The 23,352-nt window shown below is 47.5% G+C and overlaps 1 protein-coding gene across 1 annotated transcript in view; it reads left to right on the top strand.

Moving 5' to 3' along the window:
- Window positions 1-21,465, top strand: part of LOC309568741 (uncharacterized protein) — a 35,592-nt gene extending 14,127 nt beyond the window's left edge. Inside the window, exons 3-5 of the mRNA XM_082274490.1 lie at window positions 450-561; window positions 20,474-20,582; window positions 21,109-21,465. Coding sequence (XP_082130616.1) covers window positions 450-561; window positions 20,474-20,582; window positions 21,109-21,115 — 228 coding nt within the window. The 3' untranslated portion in view covers window positions 21,116-21,465. The remainder of the gene's footprint in view (window positions 1-449; window positions 562-20,473; window positions 20,583-21,108) is intronic.
- Window positions 21,466-23,352: the final 1,887 nt, after the last annotated feature.

Below are 23,352 nucleotides of genomic sequence, written 5' to 3'. Positions count from 1 at the left end.
CTGTCACTTCCCTGATCTCCGATAGTAAATATAAAAGCGGCAGCGGCTGTATGAAAACATAAATCACGGAGCCGAGAGCCGCTTTTATATTTACTAACCCAGATCAGGGGAGTGACAGGGACAGGAGCGGAGATGACTCATAGTACAGCACAGTTATTTTATGTCACCGCCGCGTCGGTAGGTTTTTCTCACGGTACACCGAGATCGTTTCATACTAGTGCGCATGCGCACTACTCTGCTCCTCAGTTCTTCCATTAGGTATCCGGGGCTCTGAGCATGCGCAGTGCTGCGCTGCTCAGCTGTTCCTGGCCGGAAGTGACGAGGGGTAGGTAATTCTCATGTTACAGGGGAGGGGGTCACATGTCTCATTTCATAGTGGGGGAGGGGAAAGGGTCACATACTCCCTTCACATTTTGATGGACATTCTCCTTTTTTATATTTATATTCAGATTCCGGAGAGAGATGTGAATGTGACATCACACTATGACATCATCACAGAGGGATTCCCAAATGTGGAGGCAGAGAATTCCACATATACCGTCCTCATAGCGGAGCCAGAAGGTACGATGTATACGGTATATACCATCCTCATAGGAAATACAGAAGGTACGATGTATACGGTATATACCATCCTCATAGGAAATACAGAAGGTACGATGTATACGGTATATACCGTCCTCATAGGGAATACAGAAGGTACGATGTATACGGTATATACCATCCTCATAGGGAATACAGAAGGTACGATGTATACGGTATATACCATCCTCATAGAGAATACAGAAGGTATGATGTATACGGTATATACCGTCCTCATAGGGAATACAGAAGGTACGATGTATACGGTATATACCATCCTCATAGGGAATACAGAAGGTACGATGTATACGGTATATACCATCCTCATAGGGAATACAGAAGGTACGATGTATACGGTATATACCATCCTCATAGGGAATACAGAAGGTATGATGTATACGGTATATACCGTCCTCATAGCGGAGCCAGAAGGTACGATGTATACGGTATATACTGTCCTCATAGGGAATACAGAGGGTACGATGTATACGGTATATACCATCCTCATAGGGAATACATAGGGTACGATGTATACGGTATATACCATCCTCATAGGGAATACAGAAGGTACGATGTATACGGTATATACCGTCCTCATAGCGGAGCCAGAAGGTACGATGTATACGGTATATACCATCCTCATAGGGAATACAGAAGGTACGATGTATACGGTATATACCGTCCTCATAGGGAATACAGAAGGTACGATGTATACGGTATATACCATCCTCATAGGGAATACAGAAGGTACGATGTATACGGTATATACCGTCCTCATAGGGAATACAGAAGGTATGATGTATACGGTATATACCGTCCTCATAGGGAATACAGAAGGTACAATGTATACGGTATATACTGTCCTCATAGAGAATACAGAAGGTATGATGTATACGGTATATACCGTCCTCATAGGGAATACAGAAGGTATGATGTATACGGTATATACCATCCTCATAGGGAATACAGAGGGTACGATGTATACGGTATATACCGTCCTCATAGGGAATACAGAAGGTACGATGTATACGGTATATACCGTCCTCATAGGGAATACAGAAGGTACGATGTATACGTTATATACCGTCCTCATAGGGAATACAGAAGGTATGATGTATACGGTATATACCGTCCTCATAGGGAATACAGAAGGTACTATGTATACGGTATATACCGTCCTCATAGGGAATACAGAAGGTACGATGTATACGGTATATACCGTCCTCATAGGGAATACAGAAGGTACGATGTATACGGTATATACTGTCCTCATAGGGAATACAGAAGGTATGATGTATACGGTATATACCGTCCTCATAGGGAATACAGAAGGTACGATGTATACGGTATATACCGTCCTCATAGGGAATACAGAAGGTACGATGTATACGGTATATACTGTCCTCATAGGGAATACAGAAGGTACGATGTATACGGTATATACCGTCCTCATAGTGGAGTCAGAAGGTATGATGTATACGGTATATACCGTCCTCATAGGGAATACAGAAGGTATGATGTATACGGTATATACTGTCCTCATAGGGAATACAGAAGGTATGATGTATACGGTATATACCGTCCTCATAGGGAATACAGAGGGTACGATGTATACGGTATATACCGTCCTCATAGGGAATACAGAAGGTACGATGTATACGGTATATACTGTCCTCATAGGGAATACAGAAGGTATGATGTATACGGTATATACTGTCCTCATAGGGAATACAGAAGGTATGATGTATACGGTATATACCGTCCTCATAGGGAATACAGAGGGTACGATGTATACGGTATATACCGTCCTCATAGGGAATACAGAAGGTACGATGTATACGGTATATACCGTCCTCATAGGGAATACAGAAGGTATGATGTATACGGTTTATACCGTCCTCATAGGGAATACAGAAGGTACAATGTATACGGTATATACCGTCCTCATAGGGAATACAGAAGGTACGATGTATACGGTATATACCGTCCTCATAGGGAATACAGAAGGTACGATGTATACGGTATATACCGTCCTCATAGGCAATACAGAAGGTACGATGTATACGGTTTATACCGTCCTCATAGGGAATACAGAAGGTACGATGTATACGGTATATACCGTCCTCATAGGGAATACAGAAGGTATGATGTATACGGTATATACCGTCCTCATAGGGAATACAGAAGGTACTATGTATACGGTATATACCGTCCTCATAGGGAATACAGAAGGTATGATGTATACGGTATATACCATCCTCATAGGGAATACAGAAGGTACGATGTATACGGTATATACTGTCCTCATAGGGAATACAGAAGGTACGATGTATACGGTATATACCGTCCTCATAGGGAATACAGAAGGTACGATGTATACGGTATATACCGTCCTCATAGGGAATACAGAAGGTACGATGTATACGGTATATACCGTCCTCATAGGGAATACAGAAGGTATGATGTATACGGTATATACCGTCCTCATAGGGAATACAAAAGGTACGATGTATACGGTATATACCATCCTCATAGGGAATACAGAAGGTACGATGTATACGGTATATACCGTCCTCATAGGGAATACAGAAGGTACGATGTATACGGTATATACCGTCCTCATAGGGAATACAGAAGGTACGATGTATACGGTATATACCATCCTCATAGGGAATACAGAAGGTACGATGTATACGGTATATACCATCCTCATAGGGAATACAGAAGGTACGATGTATACGGTATATACTGTCCTCATAGGGAATACAGAAGGTATGATGTATACGGTATATACCGTCCTCATAGGGAATACAGAAGGTACGATGTATACGGTATATACTGTCCTCATAGAGAATACAGAAGGTATGATGTATACGGTATATACCGTCCTCATAGGGAATACAGAAGGTACGATGTATACGGTATATACCGTCCTCCTAGGGAATACAGAAGGTACGATGTATACGGTATATACCGTCCTCATAGGGAATACAGAAGGTACTATGTATACGGTATATACCGTCCTCATAGGGAATACAGAAGGTACGATGTATACGGTATATACCGTCCTCCTAGGGAATACAGAAGGTATGATGTATACGGTATATACCGTCCTCATAGGGAATACAGAGGGTACGATGTATACGGTATATACCGTCCTCATAGGGAATACAGAAGGTATGATGTATACGGTATATACCGTCCTCATAGGGAATACAGAAGGTACGATGTATACGGTATATACCGTCCTCATAGAGAATACAGAAGGTGCGATGTATACGGTATATACCGTCCTCATAGGGAATACAGAAGGTACGATGTATACGGTATATACTGTCCTCATAGGGAATACAGAAGGTACAATGTATACGGTATATACTGTCCTCATAGGGAATACAGAAGGTACAATGTATACGGTATATACCATCCTCATAGGGAATACAGAAGGTACGATGTATACGGTATATACTGTCCTCATAGGGAATACAGAAGGTATGATGTATACGGTATATACCGTCCTCATAGGGAATACAGAGGGTACGATGTATACGGTATATACCGTCCTCATAGGGAATACAGAAGGTATGATGTATACGGTATATACCGTCCTCATAGGGAATACAGAGGGTACGATGTATACGGTATATACCGTCCTCATAGGGAATACAGAAGGTATGATGTATACGGTATATACCGTCCTCATAGGGAATACAGAAGGTACGATGTATACGGTATATACCGTCCTCATAGAGAATACAGAAGGTGCGATGTATACGGTATATACCGTCCTCATAGGGAATACAGAAGGTATGATGTATACGGTATATACCGTCCTCATAGGGAATACAGAAGGTACGATGTATACGGTATATACTGTCCTCATAGGGAATACAGAAGGTACAATGTATACGGTATATACCATCCTCATAGGGAATACAGAAGGTACGATGTATACGGTATATACTGTCCTCATAGGGAATACAGAAGGTATGATGTATACGGTATATACCGTCCTCATAGTGGAGCCAGAAGGTATGATGTATACGGTATATACCGTCCTCATAAGGAATACAGAAGGTACGATGTATACGGTATATACCGTCCTCATAGGGAATACAGAAGGTATGATGTATACGGTATATACCGTCCTCATAGGGAATACAGAAGGTACGATGTATACAGTATATACCGTCCTCATAGGGAATACAGAAGGTATGATGTATACGGTATATACCATCCTCATAGGGAATACAGAGGGTACGATGTATACGGTATATACCGTCCTCATAGGGAATACAGAAGGTATGATGTATACGGTATATACCGTCCTCATAGGGAATACAGAAGGTATGATGTATACGGTATATACCGTCCTCATAGGGAATACAGAAGGTACGATGTATACAGTATATACCGTCCTCATAGGGAATACAGAAGGTATGATGTATACGGTATATACCATCCTCATAGGGAATACAGAGGGTACGATGTATACGGTATATACCGTCCTCATAGGGAATACAGAAGGTATGATGTATACGGTATATACCGTCCTCATAGGGAATACAGAAGGTACGATGTATACGGTATATACCGTCCTCATAGGGAATACAGAAGGTACGATGTATACGGTATATACTGTCCTCATAGGGAATACAGAGGGTACGATGTATACGGTATATACCGTCCTCATAGTGGAGCCAGAAGGTATGATGTATACGGTATATACCGTCCTCATAGGGAATACAGAAGGTACGATGTATACGGTATATACCGTCCTCATAGGGAATACAGAGGGTACGATGTATACGGTATATACCGTCCTCATAGGGAATACAGAAGGTACGATGTATACGGTATATACCGTCCTCATAGGGAATACAGAGGGTACGATGTATACGGTATATACCGTCCTCATAGGGAATACAGAAGGTACGATGTATACGGTATATACCGTCCTCCTAGGGAATACAGAAGGTACGATGTATACGGTATATACCGTCCTCATAGGGAATACAGAAGGTATGATGTATACGGTATATACCGTCCTCATAGGGAATACAGAAGGTACTATGTATACGGTATATACCGTCCTCATAGGGAATACAGAAGGTACGATGTATACGGTATATACCGTCCTCCTAGGGAATACAGAAGGTACGATGTATACGGTATATACCGTCCTCATAGGGAATACAGAAGGTACGATGTATACGGTATATACCGTCCTCATAGCGGAGCCAGAAGGTACGATGTATACGGTATATACCGTCCTCATAGGGAATACAGAAGGTACGATGTATACGGTATATACCGTCCTCATAGCGGAGCCAGAAGGTACGATGTATACGGTATATACCGTCCTCATAGAGAATACAGAAGGTATGATGTATACGGTATATACCGTCCTCATAGAGAATACAGAAGGTACGATGTATACGGTATATACCGTCCTCATAGGGAATACAGAAGGTATGATGTATACGGTATATACCGTCCTCATAGGGAATACAGAAGGTACGATGTATACGGTTTATACCGTCCTCATAGGGAATACAGAAGGTACGATGTATACGGTATATACCATCCTCATAGGGAATACAGAAGGTATGATGTATACGGTATATACCGTCCTCATAGGGAATACAGAAGGTATGATGTATACGGTATATACCGTCCTCATAGGGAATACAGAGGGTACGATGTATACGGTATATACCTTCCTCATAGGCAATACAGAAGGTACAATGTATACGGTATATACTGTCCTCATAGGGAATACAGAAGGTATGATGTATACGGTATATACCGTCCTCATAGGGAATACAGAGGGTACGATGTATACGGTATATACCTTCCTCATAGGCAATACAGAAGGTACGATGTATACGGTATATACTGTCCTCATAGGGAATACAGAAGGTATGATGTATACGGTATATACCGTCCTCATAGGGAATACAGAGGGTATGATGTATACGGTATATACCGTCCTCATAGAGAATACAGAAGGTGCGATGTATACGGTATATACCGTCCTCATAGGGAATACAGAAGGTACTATGTATACGGTATATACCGTCCTCATAGCGGAGCCAGAAGGTATGATGTATACGGTATATACCGTCCTCATAGGGAATACAGAAGGTACAATGTATACGGTATATACCGTCCTCATAGGGAATACAGAAGGTACGATGTATACGGTATATACCGTCCTCATAGGGAATACAGAAGGTATGATGTATACGGTATATACCGTCCTCATAGTGGAGCCAGAAGGTATGATGTATACGGTATATACCGTCCTCATAGGGAATACAGAAAGTACGATGTATACGGTATATACTGTCCTCATAGGGAATACAGAAGGTACGATGTATACGGTATATACCATCCTCATAGGGAATACAGAAGGTATGATGTATACGGTATATACCGTCCTCATAGGGAATACAGAAGGTACGATGTATACGGTATATACCGTCCTCATAGGGAATACAGAAGGTACGATGTATACGGTATATACCATCCTCATTGGGAATACAGAGGGTACAATGTATACGGTATATACCTTCCTCATAGGGAATACAGAAGGTATGATGTATACGGTATATACCTTCCTCATAGGCAATACAGAAGGTATGATGTATACAGTATATACTGTCCTCATTGGGAATACAGAGGGTACAATGTATACGGTATATACCGTCCTCATAGGGAATACAGAAGGTATGATGTATACGGTATATACCGTCCTCATAAGGAATACAGAAGGTACGATGTATACGGTATATACCGTCCTCATAGGGAATACAGAAGGTACGATGTATACGGTATATACCGTCCTCATAGCGGAGCCAGAAGGTACGATGTATACGGTATATACCGTCCTCATAGGGAATACAGAAGGTACGATGTATACAGTATATACCGTCCTCATAGGGAATACAGAAGGTATGATGTATACGGTATATACCATCCTCATAGGGAATACAGAAGGTATGATGTATACGGTATATACCGTCCTCATAGGGAATACAGAAGGTACCATGTATACAGTATATACCGTCCTCATAGGGAATACAGAAGGTATGATGTATACGGTATATACCGTCCTCATAGGGAATACAGAGGGTACGATGTATACGGTATATACCGTCCTCATAGGGAATACAGAGGGTACGATGTATACGGTATATACCGTCCTCATAGTGGAGCCAGAAGGTATGATGTATACGGTATATACCGTCCTCATAGGGAATACAGAAGGTACAATGTATACGGTATATACCGTCCTCATAGGGAATACAGAAGGTATGATGTATACGGTATATACCGTCCTCATAGGGAATACAGAGGGTACGATGTATACGGTATATACCGTCCTCATAGGGAATACAGAAAGTACGATGTATACGGTATATACCGTCCTCATAGGGAATACAGAAGGTACGATGTATACGGTATATACCGTCCTCATAGGGAATACAGAAGGTACGATGTATACAGTATATACCGTCCTCATAGGGAATACAGAGGGTACGATGTATACAGTTTGTGGTCGGCTAATTAATGATGATTAGAACCTGCAGGTATGGATAAGTCGGTGTGGTGTGCCGGAACCGACGTAGGGGGTAGGCCTGTAAATAAAAGAGGGCAAAAAGTAAGCGGTAAACACACTAATACTTGACACAACTCACGATACAAGATTCTTGAAGGCTAACCTTACCTCTATCCCCGGGTGAGGGGTGTATGCGTGGAAAATAGCTGATTCCCATCGCCCTGGTTATAATTATGTGCCCTGGCGTATTGGCACTAGAAGCAGTTGAAGCCGCCCCTGTTCTGAATGAATGTCCGGAATGCGAAGAGGGGTCCCAGCCTAACACAATGCACAACGAGCGTATGTAAAACATAAATTAAGTAGTGGTTAGGGGACTACCTGTCAGGGAGAATAGCGGAGAGCGGCCGGGAGAGTCCCGAGCTGGAAGATTCCAGGATTCCAATTAGGCACCAGTTAACCTTGGTCGGGTAGACGGGGATGCCAACGGATGGTATGTCTGCCCGGCCTTTGAACGTCGGAGTGAAAGGACAGCGGTCCTCTACCTACCTAACCTCTCGAGGAGGCACGAATGCCTAGCCGACCGGGTTGCAAAGGTGAAATCCCGGGACCAAGAGCCCATGGACTAATAAATGGAAGTTGATGACTAGGAAGTACGAGGTTCGAATGGTGACGTGTCCAGTACGCCAGAAGGTCCGGTATTCCCATCTAAGGGCAGCGCTTGATGTCTCGTGATGCTCTCCCTACCAAACCTACAATACCTTCTTCACTGGGCAACCCTGAGGAAAGGAGAAAGGCTTGGAGCAGATGACAAAGCGTGGATTGTACGCTAGACAAAGTAAAGTTTGCCCGTGTTATAGAGAAGTCTGAGCTAAAAGGTGGCAAAAACAGCGAACGCGACCATGGTGAACTGAACGACCGTGTAAGACAAGTTCAAATGAGAACCTAGGAAGACGGTCAAGGCTCTGGCGTGAGTCCTCCTGGTGTCCGCAGATACGGCCACCCGGGACAATTGTCACCGTGAGCCAAAAACCGGGCTAGCCCAGGAACAACTTGACGAACTTGGGGAACTTGAGAATATCGCCAAAGAGGAAGAACTGACCGGTGGCTGCCTCCCCGGTCAGCCAGCGAACCAGCCTCATGATGAACAAAGAAGATGAACGGCCCTACTAGATCTCGTCTCGGCTGCCTAGTTGATACTAATACTTCACAGCCAACCTGTCCAGGATTGCCCCATGCGAAAGCCGGCGTTACTATCAGGTAAAACCCTAATAAGGCCGAAGTCTCACGAGAGGCGGATAAGTCAAGAGACCTAACCGGCCAACAAACACCTAAAGAAGAGTTAATGAGTGCTGCCAACCCGGCAACGGCGGCTGCGTCCGTCCAGACGTAGAGGGTTCGCCAAATGTGGAGGATCGGGCGGATCCCGGTGGGATGAACATGGAGACCCCATGCTGGTGTACCAGGAATACCAAACACATAGCCAGGACTACCCTAGCCGGGGAATCTGAGCGTCCAAGGTTCATCTGGAAGGCCCGTTGATAAGCCCAACAGCCTAGAAATAAATGATCTACCTAGGGGAATAATGCGCGTTGCAGAATTCAAGGAACCAACCAGAATGAAGATCCTTACGAATAAGTTCCAACTAGTAGGAACTAAACTACTTCCTAGCGAAACGCCCGAGTTTGACCACGGGGAGACTAGACTGTGTGGCGTGGAACGAGTGTGACGCCTAAGAGGACTAGTCTAGTGGTGGGTACAGTAGTCTTGTCTAGTGACAGGGGGACGCCTAAGGTAGTGACGGTGCTACAGTGCCAAGGGATTGACAGGGTTGCAGTCGCTATGTGCGACCAACAGGAAATCATCCACGTGATGAAACATCGTGGGGCATCTAGAGAAAGAGGAGGAACCAGCAGGGAGTCTCAGCAAGTGTCGAAACTTCCCAGGCTACTCAAGGCCCCAAACGTGAGACTAACAGGAAGGAACATACTACTGCCCTTGACACCATGAACAAGGAAGGACGAATGGGTAGCAATTCAAGGCGTAGGGGTGACGGACTAACTGAGCCATGCGGCCCTACCTGCCTTCAAGTTGGCTTGGATGGCATGACCAGGGTGAAACGGTAAGGAGAGAATAGGAAGATAGAATGAGGGTAAATACAGGCTCGGGTTAGTGGACGAACGAAGAGCAGACAGATAATGACAAGATGTTTATTGGAATATGCGCTGGAGGCTACCCCAATAGAGTTTGGCGGCATAGCAGGCCCATGGATTTGGCATGGGCCCAAAGCATATGGAACAGATGTGCAGCAGACTGCAGGCACTAAAATTACAGGCACCTCCATAAGGGTTAAAGCACAACTGAGCCAAACAAATGACGGGACGACCAAGCCTGTCCCTTAGGCTACGTAGATCGGGTTTGCTAGCTCCCCCAGAGGAACCAGGAAAGGAGGGATCAGCCTCCGAGGGGCACAGGTCGGCAGTAGGAGAGGTGGAGGAGCAGACTGCCTAAGCCTGCGAAAAAATGCCTGAAAAATAGTTCTGAGCCCAAGAGGCTCCAGTGAGAACGGACGTAAAACTGGGCCAAGCTGCCACTGCTTGCTGATACAGATTGTGGAAGACGAAGGACAAGAAAACCCCCGTACTGCCGCCTAAGTCAACCACCACGAGAAGTTAAACCTAATACCTTCCGGCATTGCAACGCACGGAGCACGCAATGTCCCTTTGGATGCCGAAGGCTAGAACAAAATCTGGTATGGAAGCTTGTAGAGTCTTGGGTCTCCGGCCTTCATCATGATGGCCGAAACACCGTAACTGTACGCCCAGTTTCCTACATCAACTAGGGAGGCAGATAGTAAGGAAACCAGGTACACGTCCACCCCTCAAAAATGTCCTAGCGGAGTGCTGGGGGGACAATGTGCCGGGGAAAAGATTGGGGAACAGAAGGGAAGAAAGGCGAGGCTGGGGGCCTACTCCATCAGTTGTTAGGAGTGAGAGCCTGCAACGGCTTAGAGGGAAGTGGGACCATGTGGGATGGTCAGCGTTTCCAGTTTGGACAGTCTGACACTGTTGATTGTAGTGATCAGAAGATGGAGTCTAGCGTCCTTTAATGTCCGTCCGAGCCCCCCCCCCCCGAGAGCTGGTACCCAGTCCAGGAACCCCAGGATGTGCTGAGAGCTGTACACAGGATACAGCCTCCTTGCCGTAGCTGAAAAGGGGGGCCCGTATGGCTAAAAACAGACGAAGTCCTGGGGATGGACCAGGGTCTTACAAGGGGCCTGGCGTGGAAGGTTCTCGGAATTCCCTGGGGGTACCAGTTCTCACAGGGGTGGTAGGCCTAGCGGGTGTGCCTGGAGGGGATGACCCTTCGCCTACGATGACTGCTTGAGACATGCTGAAAAGAGAAAATAACACACAAGAAAAAATTGGTTAAACAAACACCGTTGAGCTAAAACAGAAACTGGCTGGCTAACTAGTGCCGAGGCGAAAGCTGACTACCCCGTGACAGGTGAGGCCCTGCTAGTTGCCGAGCGGCAGATGAGAGGCTCTATCTATGATTTGGGCGTGGGGCACGAGCCACTAGCGTGGTGGCGGGGGGTTGGCCTCTCGGTGACTGGTAAAAGATTAACGTGTGGCCGTGACAGGTGAGGCCCTGACTATGACCCCAAGAGATGGGTGGATGCGAGGCACTAACTATGATTTGGCCCGAGGGCGAAAAAATCTCCGTGTTGAGATTGGGGTGTTGGCCTCGCGGGACCAGCTACCAGGGAGACTAAGGCCAGCGCCTAGCCCTAAATAGCCAGTTCTCTAACCCTATACGGGGGCTTGATGAAGGGGTAGTGCAACATACCAGCGAAGAAGTAGTAGTAGTACACACAGTAGCAGCATAGGTAGTGTCGTAGTATGAATGCGGTTGCGATAGTGTTAATAGTCATGTAGTGTAGCAGCGTATGCCGTAGCACAGGCGGAAGAGCAGCGTTTAGTAGTGATGAAAAATAGCGTCTAGCAGTAAATAGGCAGAAATAGTATCAACAGTGAAGTAGCATGGCCGAGTAGCCGTGACCACAGTAGTGTCATGCGTAGCATGTATGGCAAGGCACACGTAAGGTAGTGGTATTGCCCGCACATCCGTAGGTGTAGGGCAGTAGCGCGTGTGGTAGTAATTGAAGCCATGGTGCATACAATAACGGCATGGTAGTGTATCGGTATGCAGTTTAGTTGTGGTATTAAACAGTATAGTCGTGCAGTTGTAACCAGTGGAACACGGAAATGGGAGTGTGGCGGTACGTATGGCAACAGTCCAAGAGATAACAGTAGTTTAACAGTAACATAGCGGCAGTACCCATGGTATCAGAGTAGCAATCCCTATAGTAACAATATTCCCTTGAGGTAGCAATACTCATAGCAAAGTAGTATTAGCAGAGTAGCAGTGCCCCTAGTAACAACAGTATTAAGTAGCAGTACCCAAAGTAACAAAAAAGTATAAGAGTACCAACCCATAGCAAGTATAGCAGTAACAGTACCCCTAATCACCAATAGTATTAGAGTAGTACCCATGGTAACAAGTAGTGTCCATAGTAGAGTAACGGTACATATAGTAGAAATAGTAATAACAGCATAGAAGTACGCAGCCAGTGACAGTGGAAAAGACAGAGTGTAGTGAGAAGCAGGGCCGTGGCCTGACGCAGGCAAGGCAGAACAAGACCCCCCCCCCCAGAAACCCTCGTATGCAGTATGCCGTGGCCTGGAGCAGGCAAGGCAGACATCAAGCCCCCGCAGGAAACCCCCCCAGGAAACCCCTCTCAGCGGTACCTGCCACCCGGCGCGGCCGGATGGATGGACGGGCCGCCCGAGCGGAGGATGATGGTGCAGGAGGCTGGCAAGTTGGAGGCAGGCCGGAGGGGACCTGCGGCAGTGGCGTCAGCGGAGTCGGCGGTGCCAGCGAGGTCGGCGGTGTCAGCGGGAGTCGGCGGTGCCATCTGGAGTCGGCAGTGTCAGCGGGATTCGGCGGTGCCATCTGATGCCAGCGGGAGTCGGTGGTGTCAGCGGGAGCCGGCGGTGTCCGCTGCACCTCCCGCGGGGCCTGGGGGACCGGAAGTTCGGCTGTCCGGTGACAGCGTGTGACGCGGCAGGCGGGGAGGGGAGGAGCAGCGTCTTAAAGGCACGCTAGCTCCTCCCACAAATATAGGCCTGCGGCCTAACACATATACCGTCCTCATAGGGAATACAGAAGGTACTATGTATACGGTATATACCGTCCTCATAGGGAATACAGAAGGTACGATGTATACGGTATATACTGTCCTCATAGGGAATACAGAGGGTACGATGTATACGGTATATACTGTCCTCATAGGGAATACAGAGGGTACGATGTATACGGTATATACCGTCCTCATAGTGGAGCCAGAAGGTATGATGTATGCGGTATATACCGTCCTCCTAGGGAATACAGAAGGTACGATGTATACGGTATATACCGTCCTCATAGGGAATACAGAAGGTATGATGTATACGGTATATACTGTCCTCATAGGGAATACAGAAAGTACGATGTATACGGTATATACTGTCCTTATAGGGAATACAGAAGGTACGATGTATACGGTATATACCGTCCTCATAGGGAATACAGAAGGTACGATGTATACGGTATATACCGTCCTCATAGGGAATACAGAAGGTACGATGTATACGGTATATACCGTCCTCATAGGGAATACAGAGGGTACGATGTATACGGTATATACCGTCCTCATAGGGAATACAGAAGGTACTATGTATACGGTATATACCGTCCTCATACGGAATACAGAAGGTACGATGTATACGGTATATACCGTCCTCATAGGGAATACAGAAGGTACTATGTATACGGTATATACCGTCCTCATAGGGAATACAGAAGGTATGATGTATACGGTATATACTGTCCTCATAGGGAATACAGAGGGTACGATGTATACGGTATATACTGTCCTCATAGGGAATACAGAGGGTACGATGTATACGGTATATACCGTCCTCATAGGGAATACAGAAGGTACTATGTATACGGTATATACCGTCCTCATAGGGAATACAGAAGGTACTATTTATACGGTATATACCGTCCTCATAGGGAATACAGAGGGTACGATGTATACGGTATATACCGTCCTCATAGGGAATACAGAAAGTACGATGTATACGGTATATACCGTCCTCATAGGGAATACAGAAAGTACGATGTATACGGTATATACCGTCCTCATAGGGAATACAGAAAGTACGATGTATACGGTATATTCCGTAAAACCCCAATAGCACCTAACAAACTATATACAAAAGGATGGAGCAAACAGTAGCAGGACAGGAGACAAGGAAAGCAGGAAGCCAGGTACAGGAAGCAGAGTGCAGGGAGCAGAGTGCAGGGAGCCAGGTACAGGAAGCAGGGTACAGGAAGCAGAGTGCAGGAAGCAGGGTGCAGGGAGCCAGGTACAGGAAGCAGGGTACAGGTAGCAGGGTACAGGAAGCAGAGTGCAGGAAGCAGGGTACAGGTAGCAGGGTACAGGAAGCAGAGTGCAGGAAGCAGGGTGCAGGGAGCCAGGTACAGGAAGCAGGGTACAGGTTTCAGGATCAGGCTCAGACAGGGACACGGCTAGCAGAGAAAATACTGAAGCCCCGAGCCTCAGTGAAGGGCGGGCTTATATTCCCTCAGCAGTCCTCCTCAGGTGCAGCTCAATTAAAAGTACAGTCCAGCCGCTGGGAGACACCCTCTGGTGGGCCCTGGAACTGCGCCCCTCAGTTCCAGGAACAACAGTGCCACCAGCAGGTGACCCACGTAATGACACTGATCCTGACAGTTCCCCCCCTTTGAGGAGTGGCCTCCGGATGCTCCATTGTGCTTCTACCCCGAAAGTCCAGAAAGGTTTCCCCTCCATGTCTGTGGACTTCCTCGCACTCTCCAGGCTAAAGTTTTTTAACTTGCTGGAAGGCGTGCCACCAGAGTCCAGTAATTGATCATCCACCCCACCACCATGGTCTGGAAGCTGTCTAGGTACCCAACAGATCAAATTCCTCAAGAAGCGTAACATTAGGAATATACATGCCCTCAATGCAGCACATGTCCCAACGCTGGGACCGAAAACTAGCTGGGCATCAGGCAGGGAATCACTAGTGACAAGCTGGACATCAGGCAGGGGAGCGCCAGAGGCATGCTGGACATCAAGCTGGACAGCGGGCCGAGGACCATCAGGCTGGGCAGCAGGCAGTGGCACATCAGGCTGGGCAACAAGCAAAGGGACATCAAGCTGGGTAGCAGGCACCAGATCAGCAGGCACCAGACAAGCAGGCACCAGAACAGCAGGCTGAGTAGCAGGCACCGGAACAGCAGGAACTGGATCAGCAGGCACCGGAACAGCAGGCAACGGATCAGTGGGCTGGGTAGCAGGCATCAGATCAGCAGGTATTGGATCAACAGGCTGGGTAGCAGGCATCAGATCAGCAGGCATCGGATCAACAGGCTGAGTAGCAGACACCAGATCAGCAGGCACTGGAACAGCAGGCCCCGGAACAGCAGGCTGAGTAGCAGGCATCGGAACAGCGAGCACTGGAACAGTGAGCACTGGAACAGCGGGCACCGGAACAGCGGGCACCGGAACAGCAGGCCAAGTAGCAGGCACTAGAACAGCAGGCTGAGTAGCAGGCACCAGTTCAGCAGGCATTGGAACAGCGGGCACCAGAACAGCAGGCTGAGTAGCAGGCACTGGAACAGCGGGCACTGGAACAGCGGGCATCGGAACAGCAGGCCGAGTAGCAGGCACCAGATCAGCAGGCACTGGAACAGCAGGCACCGGAACAGCAGGCCGAGTAGCAGGCACCAGAACAGCAGGCACTGGAACAGCAGGCTGAGTAGCAGGCACCAGAACAGCGGGCACCGGAACAGCAGCCCGAGTAGCAGGCACCAGAACAGCAGGCACTGGAACAGCAGGCTGAGTAGCAGGCACCAGAACAGCAGGCACTGGAACAGCGGGCATCGGAACAGCGGGCACCGGAACAGCAGGCCGAGTAGCAGGCACTGGAACAATAGGCAATGGAACAGCAGACACTGGAACAGCAGGCTGAGTAGCAGGCACCAGATCAGCAGGCGCTAGAACAGAGGGCACCAGGACAGCAGGCCGAGTAGCAGGCACCAGAACAGCAGGCAGAGTAGCAGGCACTGGAACAGTAGGCAATGGAACAGCAGACACTGGAACAGCAGGCTGAGTAGTAGGCACCAGATCAGCAGGCGCTGGAACAGCGGGCACTGGAACAGCAGGCTGAGTAGCAGGCACCAGAACAGCAGGCACTGGAATGGCAGGCAATGGAACAGCGGGTGCCGGAACAGTTCGCACTGGAACAGCGGGCACTGAAACAGCGGGCACTTAAACAGCGGGATGAGTGGCAGGCACCAGATCAACAGGCACTGGAACAGCAGACTGAGCAGCAAGCACTGGATCAGCAGCCAGGGAAGTAGGCACTGGATCAGTGGGCTGGGTAGCAGGCATCAGATCAGCAGGTATCGGATCAACAGGCTGGGTAGCAGGCATCAGATCAGCAGGCATCAGATCAGCAGGCATCAGATCAGCAGGCATCGGATTAACAGACTGGGTAGCAGGCATCAGATCAGCAGGTATCGGATCAACAGACTGGGTAGCAGGCATCAGATCAGCAGGTATCGGATCAACAGGCTGGGTAGCAGGCATTGGATTAACAGGCTGGATAGCAGGTACAATTGTATGTGTTGGGAGGAATCTCCTTTTCTTTTTAGGTTTAGATACAGGAATCTTGCTAGTGGTTGCAGGGCTATGAATAGATTGTGAAGTAGATGGAAGTGTAATGGCAGTATTGGGAGATGGTGGAAAAAGGAGAGACAGTTACAGAGGAGAATTTCTGAGAGGTTGCTAGGAGCAACAGAGTAGTAGAGGAAGTTTATATTGGATCAGATGCAGGAAAAGTGCAGCTAGTTGGGCCAGGATATGGACATGCAGTTTGAAGCAAACCATACTAAACTGCAGCTATGGTTGCTACAGGTAACGGAGAGGAGAAACTTTGAGAAAACTGGTGTCCAGAGGCAGAAGTGGATTGGTGCGAGTTAGCTGATGCTTAATTGGAAAGATCTGACCAGGTTTGCAGTAAGGCCCCTTTCACACATACGGTCCGTTCAGTTCCTCAGTTCAGTCACGTCAAAATGTATCAGATTTCCATCCGTTTTTTTTTTACATCCACTACCAATGAAAAAACGGATGAAAAACGGACCGTTTGTCCATTTTGTCCAATCCGTTTTTTGAGGGATGAAAAATAGAGCATTCATCCATTCCAAAAAACGGACATTGACAGAAGCGAATGAAAACGGATGTTAAAGCGGAGTTCCGGGCACAAAATCAACCTTTTTTTTTGTGCCCATCCGCTTGGTCTCCTTCACCTGAAAAGGAATTAGATAGTAAGGTATATATTTTTTTTTTACTCACCTTGTAATTGTAGATAGAAAATATTCACCTATTCTCCACTTCCTCCCTCTGTGCCGCGGCTCCGCCGTCACTTCCTGGCTTGCAATGATTCCTGGGAGCTGAACGTCATCGCTCCCAGGAATCAATGCGACGGCACCGGCCCCGCTCGTCACTTCCGGTGCGGCGCCGCATTCCCTGCTAAACAGCTTCTGGGCATGCCCAGAAGCTGTGGAGGAATGCGGCGCCGCGCCGGAAGTGACGAGAGGGGCCGGTGCAGTGCATTCTGGGAGAAGAGGACGCAGAAGAGGACGCAGAAGAGGATCGCGCCGGTTTCAGCTGCCCACAACAGAGATGGAAACGCTGGAGAAGAAATTTTATAAGTGAGTATTTCTTCTTGCAGGTAAGTGCGAACCGGGACAGATCAGAGGCTAGCCATTGTGGAATGTACCAATCCTGACTGTCCCGGGGGTATTTTCATTGAAAAAAAGTTTTCGTGCCCAGAACTCCGCTTTAACGGATGATCATCCGCTTTTACATAGAGATGCATTGATGTCCGTTTTTCATCTGTCAACGGATGGATGAAAAATGGACAAATGGACCGTATGTGTGAAAGGGGCCTCAGAGCTGAGCAAAACTCAATTTACATAACCCTCGCCTGATTACAGAGTCAGGGCCGGATTAAGAGCATCATGGGCTTGGTGCTGAGGATTTTGAAGGGCCTTAAGGGCCGTGCCTTGGCATGCACCCAGAGGAGGAAGGGTGCAGCCATGCATGCCTAATTCAACATGGGATGCTGTCTCTGAAGCCCATAAACACATCCATGCATCGGCAACTGTCCCTCCTTGTCCGGCCTTCGTGCTGTGTGGGGAGGTTCTGAGGGTGCTGCCTGGGGAAGCGAGCATAGAAGCCAGACTTCTGTGTTTACAAGTGACAGAAGAGCGGTAACAGTGAATATGGCCAACCCGGGGCCTATATAAAGGTAGGGGCCTGGAGCTGCAGCTCCAATAGCCCCTACGTTAATCTGGCCCTGTACAGAGTGTACAGCGTTCATACAATCCATCAGGGCCTCTGGAGAATATACTGAATAATAATGTTCAATGAAATAGGGTTTATCATCTTCCAAGAGCCACACAAGAGATTCCACCTGAGAGACACTAAAAGGAGGAGAATAATCATCACCACCCTAATGGGCCATACACACTATAAGATTTTCTGAAGACTTTTTCCTTTAGACTTACCAAAACCAGATAATATGAGGTCAAACCCAAACACTTTCAATTTGTATGCAATCTGGCCGGCCCTTCACTACATAGAAAAGGTAAATCTGAAGGAAAAAGTCTCAGAAAATCTTATAGTGTGTATGGCCCTTTAGGGATGCTCATAAAGCGAACTCTGCACAGAGCTGAATAAGTGGCTGAATCTCTCTGAATAAAACTCTGCCTTGGTCAACAAACGAGTGGCCAGACGGATAAATTCCAACAACTGCTCGCTAGTGTAAGTTCTCAAAATTTGCCGGAAATATTCCCTGTCTTCTGCTGCAAGCAGGGAAAAAATAAAAGACCTCCTCTGACTGAATCTTGCAACAACCAGAAAATCCCTAATTCCCAGGTGCAACCGATCCGATCGTTAGTGGCTTCAGTATTCTGTCAGGGATACCACATGCAGGCATCCAGCAAGGGTGATCAGATCAATTGGCTGCACCAAGGAATCAGGACCCAGATGGATAAAGGTGTAAATAAGTTTATTAAGCAAAATGACCATAAACAAGTAAACAAAATATAAATAATAACAGTACAAAACCCCAACAGAACCTAACAACCTATATACAAAAGGATGGAGCAAACAATAGCAGGACAGGACAGGAGACAAGGAAAACAGGGAGCCAGGTGCAGGAAGCAGGGAACAGGGTGCAGGAAGCAGGATACAGGAAACAGGAGACAATGAAAGCAGGGAGCCAGGTACAGGAAGCAGGGTGCAGGAAGCAGGAGACAAGGAAAGCAGGGAGCCAGGTACAGCAAGCAGGGTGCAGGAAGCAGAGTGCAGGGAACAGGGTGTAGGAAGCAGGGTGCAGGAAGCAGGGAACAGGGTGCAGGGTACAGGAAGCAGGGTGCAGGAAGCAGGGTACAGGAAACAGGAGACAAGGAAAGCAGGGAGCCAGGTACAGGAAGCAGGGTGCAGGAAGCAGAGTGCAGGGAACAGGGTGCAGGTGGCAGGGTGCAGGGAACAGGATGTAGGAAGCAGGGTGCAGGGTGCAGATAGCAGGGTGCAAGGAACAGGGTGCAGGGAACAGGGTGCAGGGAACAGGACTCAGGTTTCAGGATCAGGCTCAGACAGGGTCACGGCTAGCAGAGAAAATACTGAAGCACTGAGCCTCAGTGAAGGGCGGGCTTATATTCCCTCAGCAGTCCTCCTCAGGTGCAGCTCAATTAAAAGTACAGTCCAGCTGCTGGGAGACACCCGCTGGTGGGCCCTGGAACTGCTCCCCTCAGTTCCAGGAACAACAGTGCCACCAGCAGGTGACCCACGTAATGACACTGATCCTGACATTAGGGGAGGTAAGTATTACAGGATGGGGGTTGTCTTACCAAATCCAGAGCTCCCTCTAGTAGCCGATCTGTAAACAACTACATTTTGTACAATAGAACTACAGAAGACAATGTCAGGATACAAATCTCTGGAAAGGTTACAATTATCGGTGTAAGACCGAACTATCATATGACCATTCAGATACATGCATGGGATGTGGTAGTCACTCACAGTTACAGGTATGGGATGTGGAAGTCATGGTTACATGTATGGGATGAGGTAGTAATATGAGCACTTCTCTGATGAGCGGGAAGTAAATGCTCCTCGTATCTCTCCAGGATTCCCGGATCTGGGCACATTGATTGGAATTGTGGCCGGCGTCGTGTCTCTGATCGGAGTCAGTGCCATGGTCACCATCTTGATTGTTCGGAAAATGGGCCGATATTCGTAAGTAAGACACGTTTTATCATCTCTTATATGCTGATGGTGACTATATGATTATGGGGTAAGGTGATAGAGTATGGTGATAGGGGTATGGTGATGGAGTTTGGTGAGGGAGATGGGGTATAGTAGGGTGTATGGTGATGGGGGTATGGTGATGGTGACTGTATGGTGATGGGGGTAAGGTGATGGGGGTATGGTGAGGGTGATGGTGTATGGTGATGGGATATAGTGATGGTGTCTGTATGGTGATAGGGGTAAGGTGATGGAGTTTGGTGAGGGAGATGGGGTATAGTAGGGTGTATGGTGATGGGGGTATGGTGATGGTGACTGTATGGTGATGGGGGTATGCTGATGGTGACTGTATGGTGATGGGGATAAGGTGATGGGGGTATGGTGATGGAGTTTGGTGAGGGAGATGGGGTATAGTAGGGGGTATGGTGATGGTGTCTGTATGATGACGGCTCTATCTTCAGGTGGAGAAAAGCTGTTACGATTTTTCGGGTTTTGATACTTCTTCTCCTCTCGGCAGACCCTGATACCGGAATGGAGGGGCGATCTCTGAACAGGACGATGGAGGAAATGGACGCATCCACTGAAAAGCCAAATGAAGATTTTCCCAAAGAAAACCCAGAACCATCGAGACCCAAATATCTCTGGATCAGAGACTCTGGAAACACAGAGAGGACGATTTATTCCCCAACTACAAACCCATCTCACCTGTACTTTGTGTGTCGCCCTCCCAACGATCAGTTTCAGCATCTACAATATTATTTATCAGAATCTCCTCATCACAAATTCCTCCGGAGGGGAACACCACCCAGAACATTTCAGTTTCTAGAAATGCTGCACAGATAACAGAACAGATTCCTAGATATCTCTGGGACTGTATTGCGGAAATCTTTAGATTTGGGTTTCTGTGGTCAGTTCCCGCTGTGCCCTTTATAAGGGGTTCCTACCATCCCTGTGCTGGGTTCCTGGGTCTGTACACCCGCTGTGCCCATTATGAGGGATTCTCACCATCCCTGTGCTGAGTTCCCGGGTCTGTACACCCGCTGCGCCCATTATGAGGGATTCCCACCATCCCTGTGCTGAGTTCCCGGGTCTGTACACCCGCTGTGCCCATTATGAGGGGTTAATTTTGTTTATTGGAAATTCTTACAAACAATCAACTTATATACAATAAAACCATAATAAATAACATATTTACAAAATAATTGAATATAACGATACAAAACAAGAACATAATAAATAAACCAAACTGCGCACAGCATAAACCCTACGAGAGCCAGACTAAGAAACATCACCGTCACCATGCATGGAGCCTTTTATCAAAAATTATATTTTATGACTGATTTTCAGCTGATAACATTATTGGTTGCCACTTTTAACGGAGGATAATTGAGGCAGCCGTTTCTTAGGCTGACTACTCTCTCTCCCTGGAGAACCAGTGCGCTTCAATGCACCCTGCGACTCATCATCCATAGAAGACGCTGTACTCAACGAGTCCCATTCATCGTCATCATCTGACAGGACCCCAAACTTATTTGTCAAAGGCAAAACCTTAGGACTTTGGGTAACTGAACACCCTTTTTTCCTTCTTTTGCCCTTCCTCCTTTTCTCCTCCAACCATTCCACATCATCCTTGGACAAACTGGAAATAACAGTTTCCCCACTCTCACCCTCCCCTTCACCCCCACTCTCCCTTACCTTATCTGCCACCAGGCCAGCCTCTTCACCATTCTCCCCACTCCTCTGCACCCCATGGTCCCTAATAGAAGCCCTGCAATGTCTAGGGGAGGGGACTGGCACTGTACTTGATGCCCCTGCCTCAGCACCTCTTGCTGTCTCTGCAATTTTGGAAGACATAGACACAGAAGGATTGGACACATTCTCGGTAACTGATACCTTAGATACAGACTGGGAAGACACTGACACACTGGGAATCGGCACAGACAGGGGCACCACAGACTGGGAAGACACTGACACACTGGGAATTGGCACAGACTGGGGCACCACAGACTGGGAAGAGACAGGCACACTGGGTATTGGCACAGACTCGGAGGGAATCGCAGGCACCCTAGCTGCTGAGCTCTGAGCATCCTCCATGTCCAGACGGAAGAACTCTCTCATGAGCTCAGGCTGGTTGTGTACTGCCTCAGGACACTGGCTATAAGGATGCCCCACCGCATTGCACAAGTTGCACCTTATAATATTGCAATCTTTTGCCAAATGCCCTAAATCCTGACACAGAGAGCATTTCATTACTGGACAGGAGGATGCAAAGTGCCCTTTATCCCCACATTTATTACACAGCTTTGGCTGGCCTGGATAGAAGATGGTCAGTCTGTCCCTCCCCAGGAAAGCTGAGGATGGCAGATGCTGGATGACATTGTCAATAAATCTTAGCTTTAGCTGCACAGACCATCCCCCCGTCCATATTCCTCGATCATCCATAATTTTGTGTAAGGGGCTCAGGATGTCTCCATATCTCCTCAGCCATACAGATAAATCCCCTTGTGGTATGGACTCATTGCGCACAAGAATTGTCACTATTTTAATGAGTGGCTGACGTGACACAACTTTAGGGATGAGCCCTTTCCAGTCCGGCAGGCTCCTACACACATGTTCATATTTCTCCCAAAATATGTCCAAAGACTCCGGACGGACAAAGGACAAATCTTACTCATAGGAGCCGGTCGGACTGATCAGGGCGAAGATATCTGCAGGTTTAAAACCCATCTGCAGAATCTTATCCACCACAGCTCTCCTATAT

Source organism: Pelophylax lessonae, assembly GCF_965119305.1.
Source record: "Pelophylax lessonae genome assembly, chromosome: 12".
NCBI classification, from domain to species: Eukaryota; Metazoa; Chordata; class Amphibia; order Anura; family Ranidae; genus Pelophylax; species Pelophylax lessonae.
This window is presented reverse-complemented; position numbering and strand designations above follow the sequence as displayed.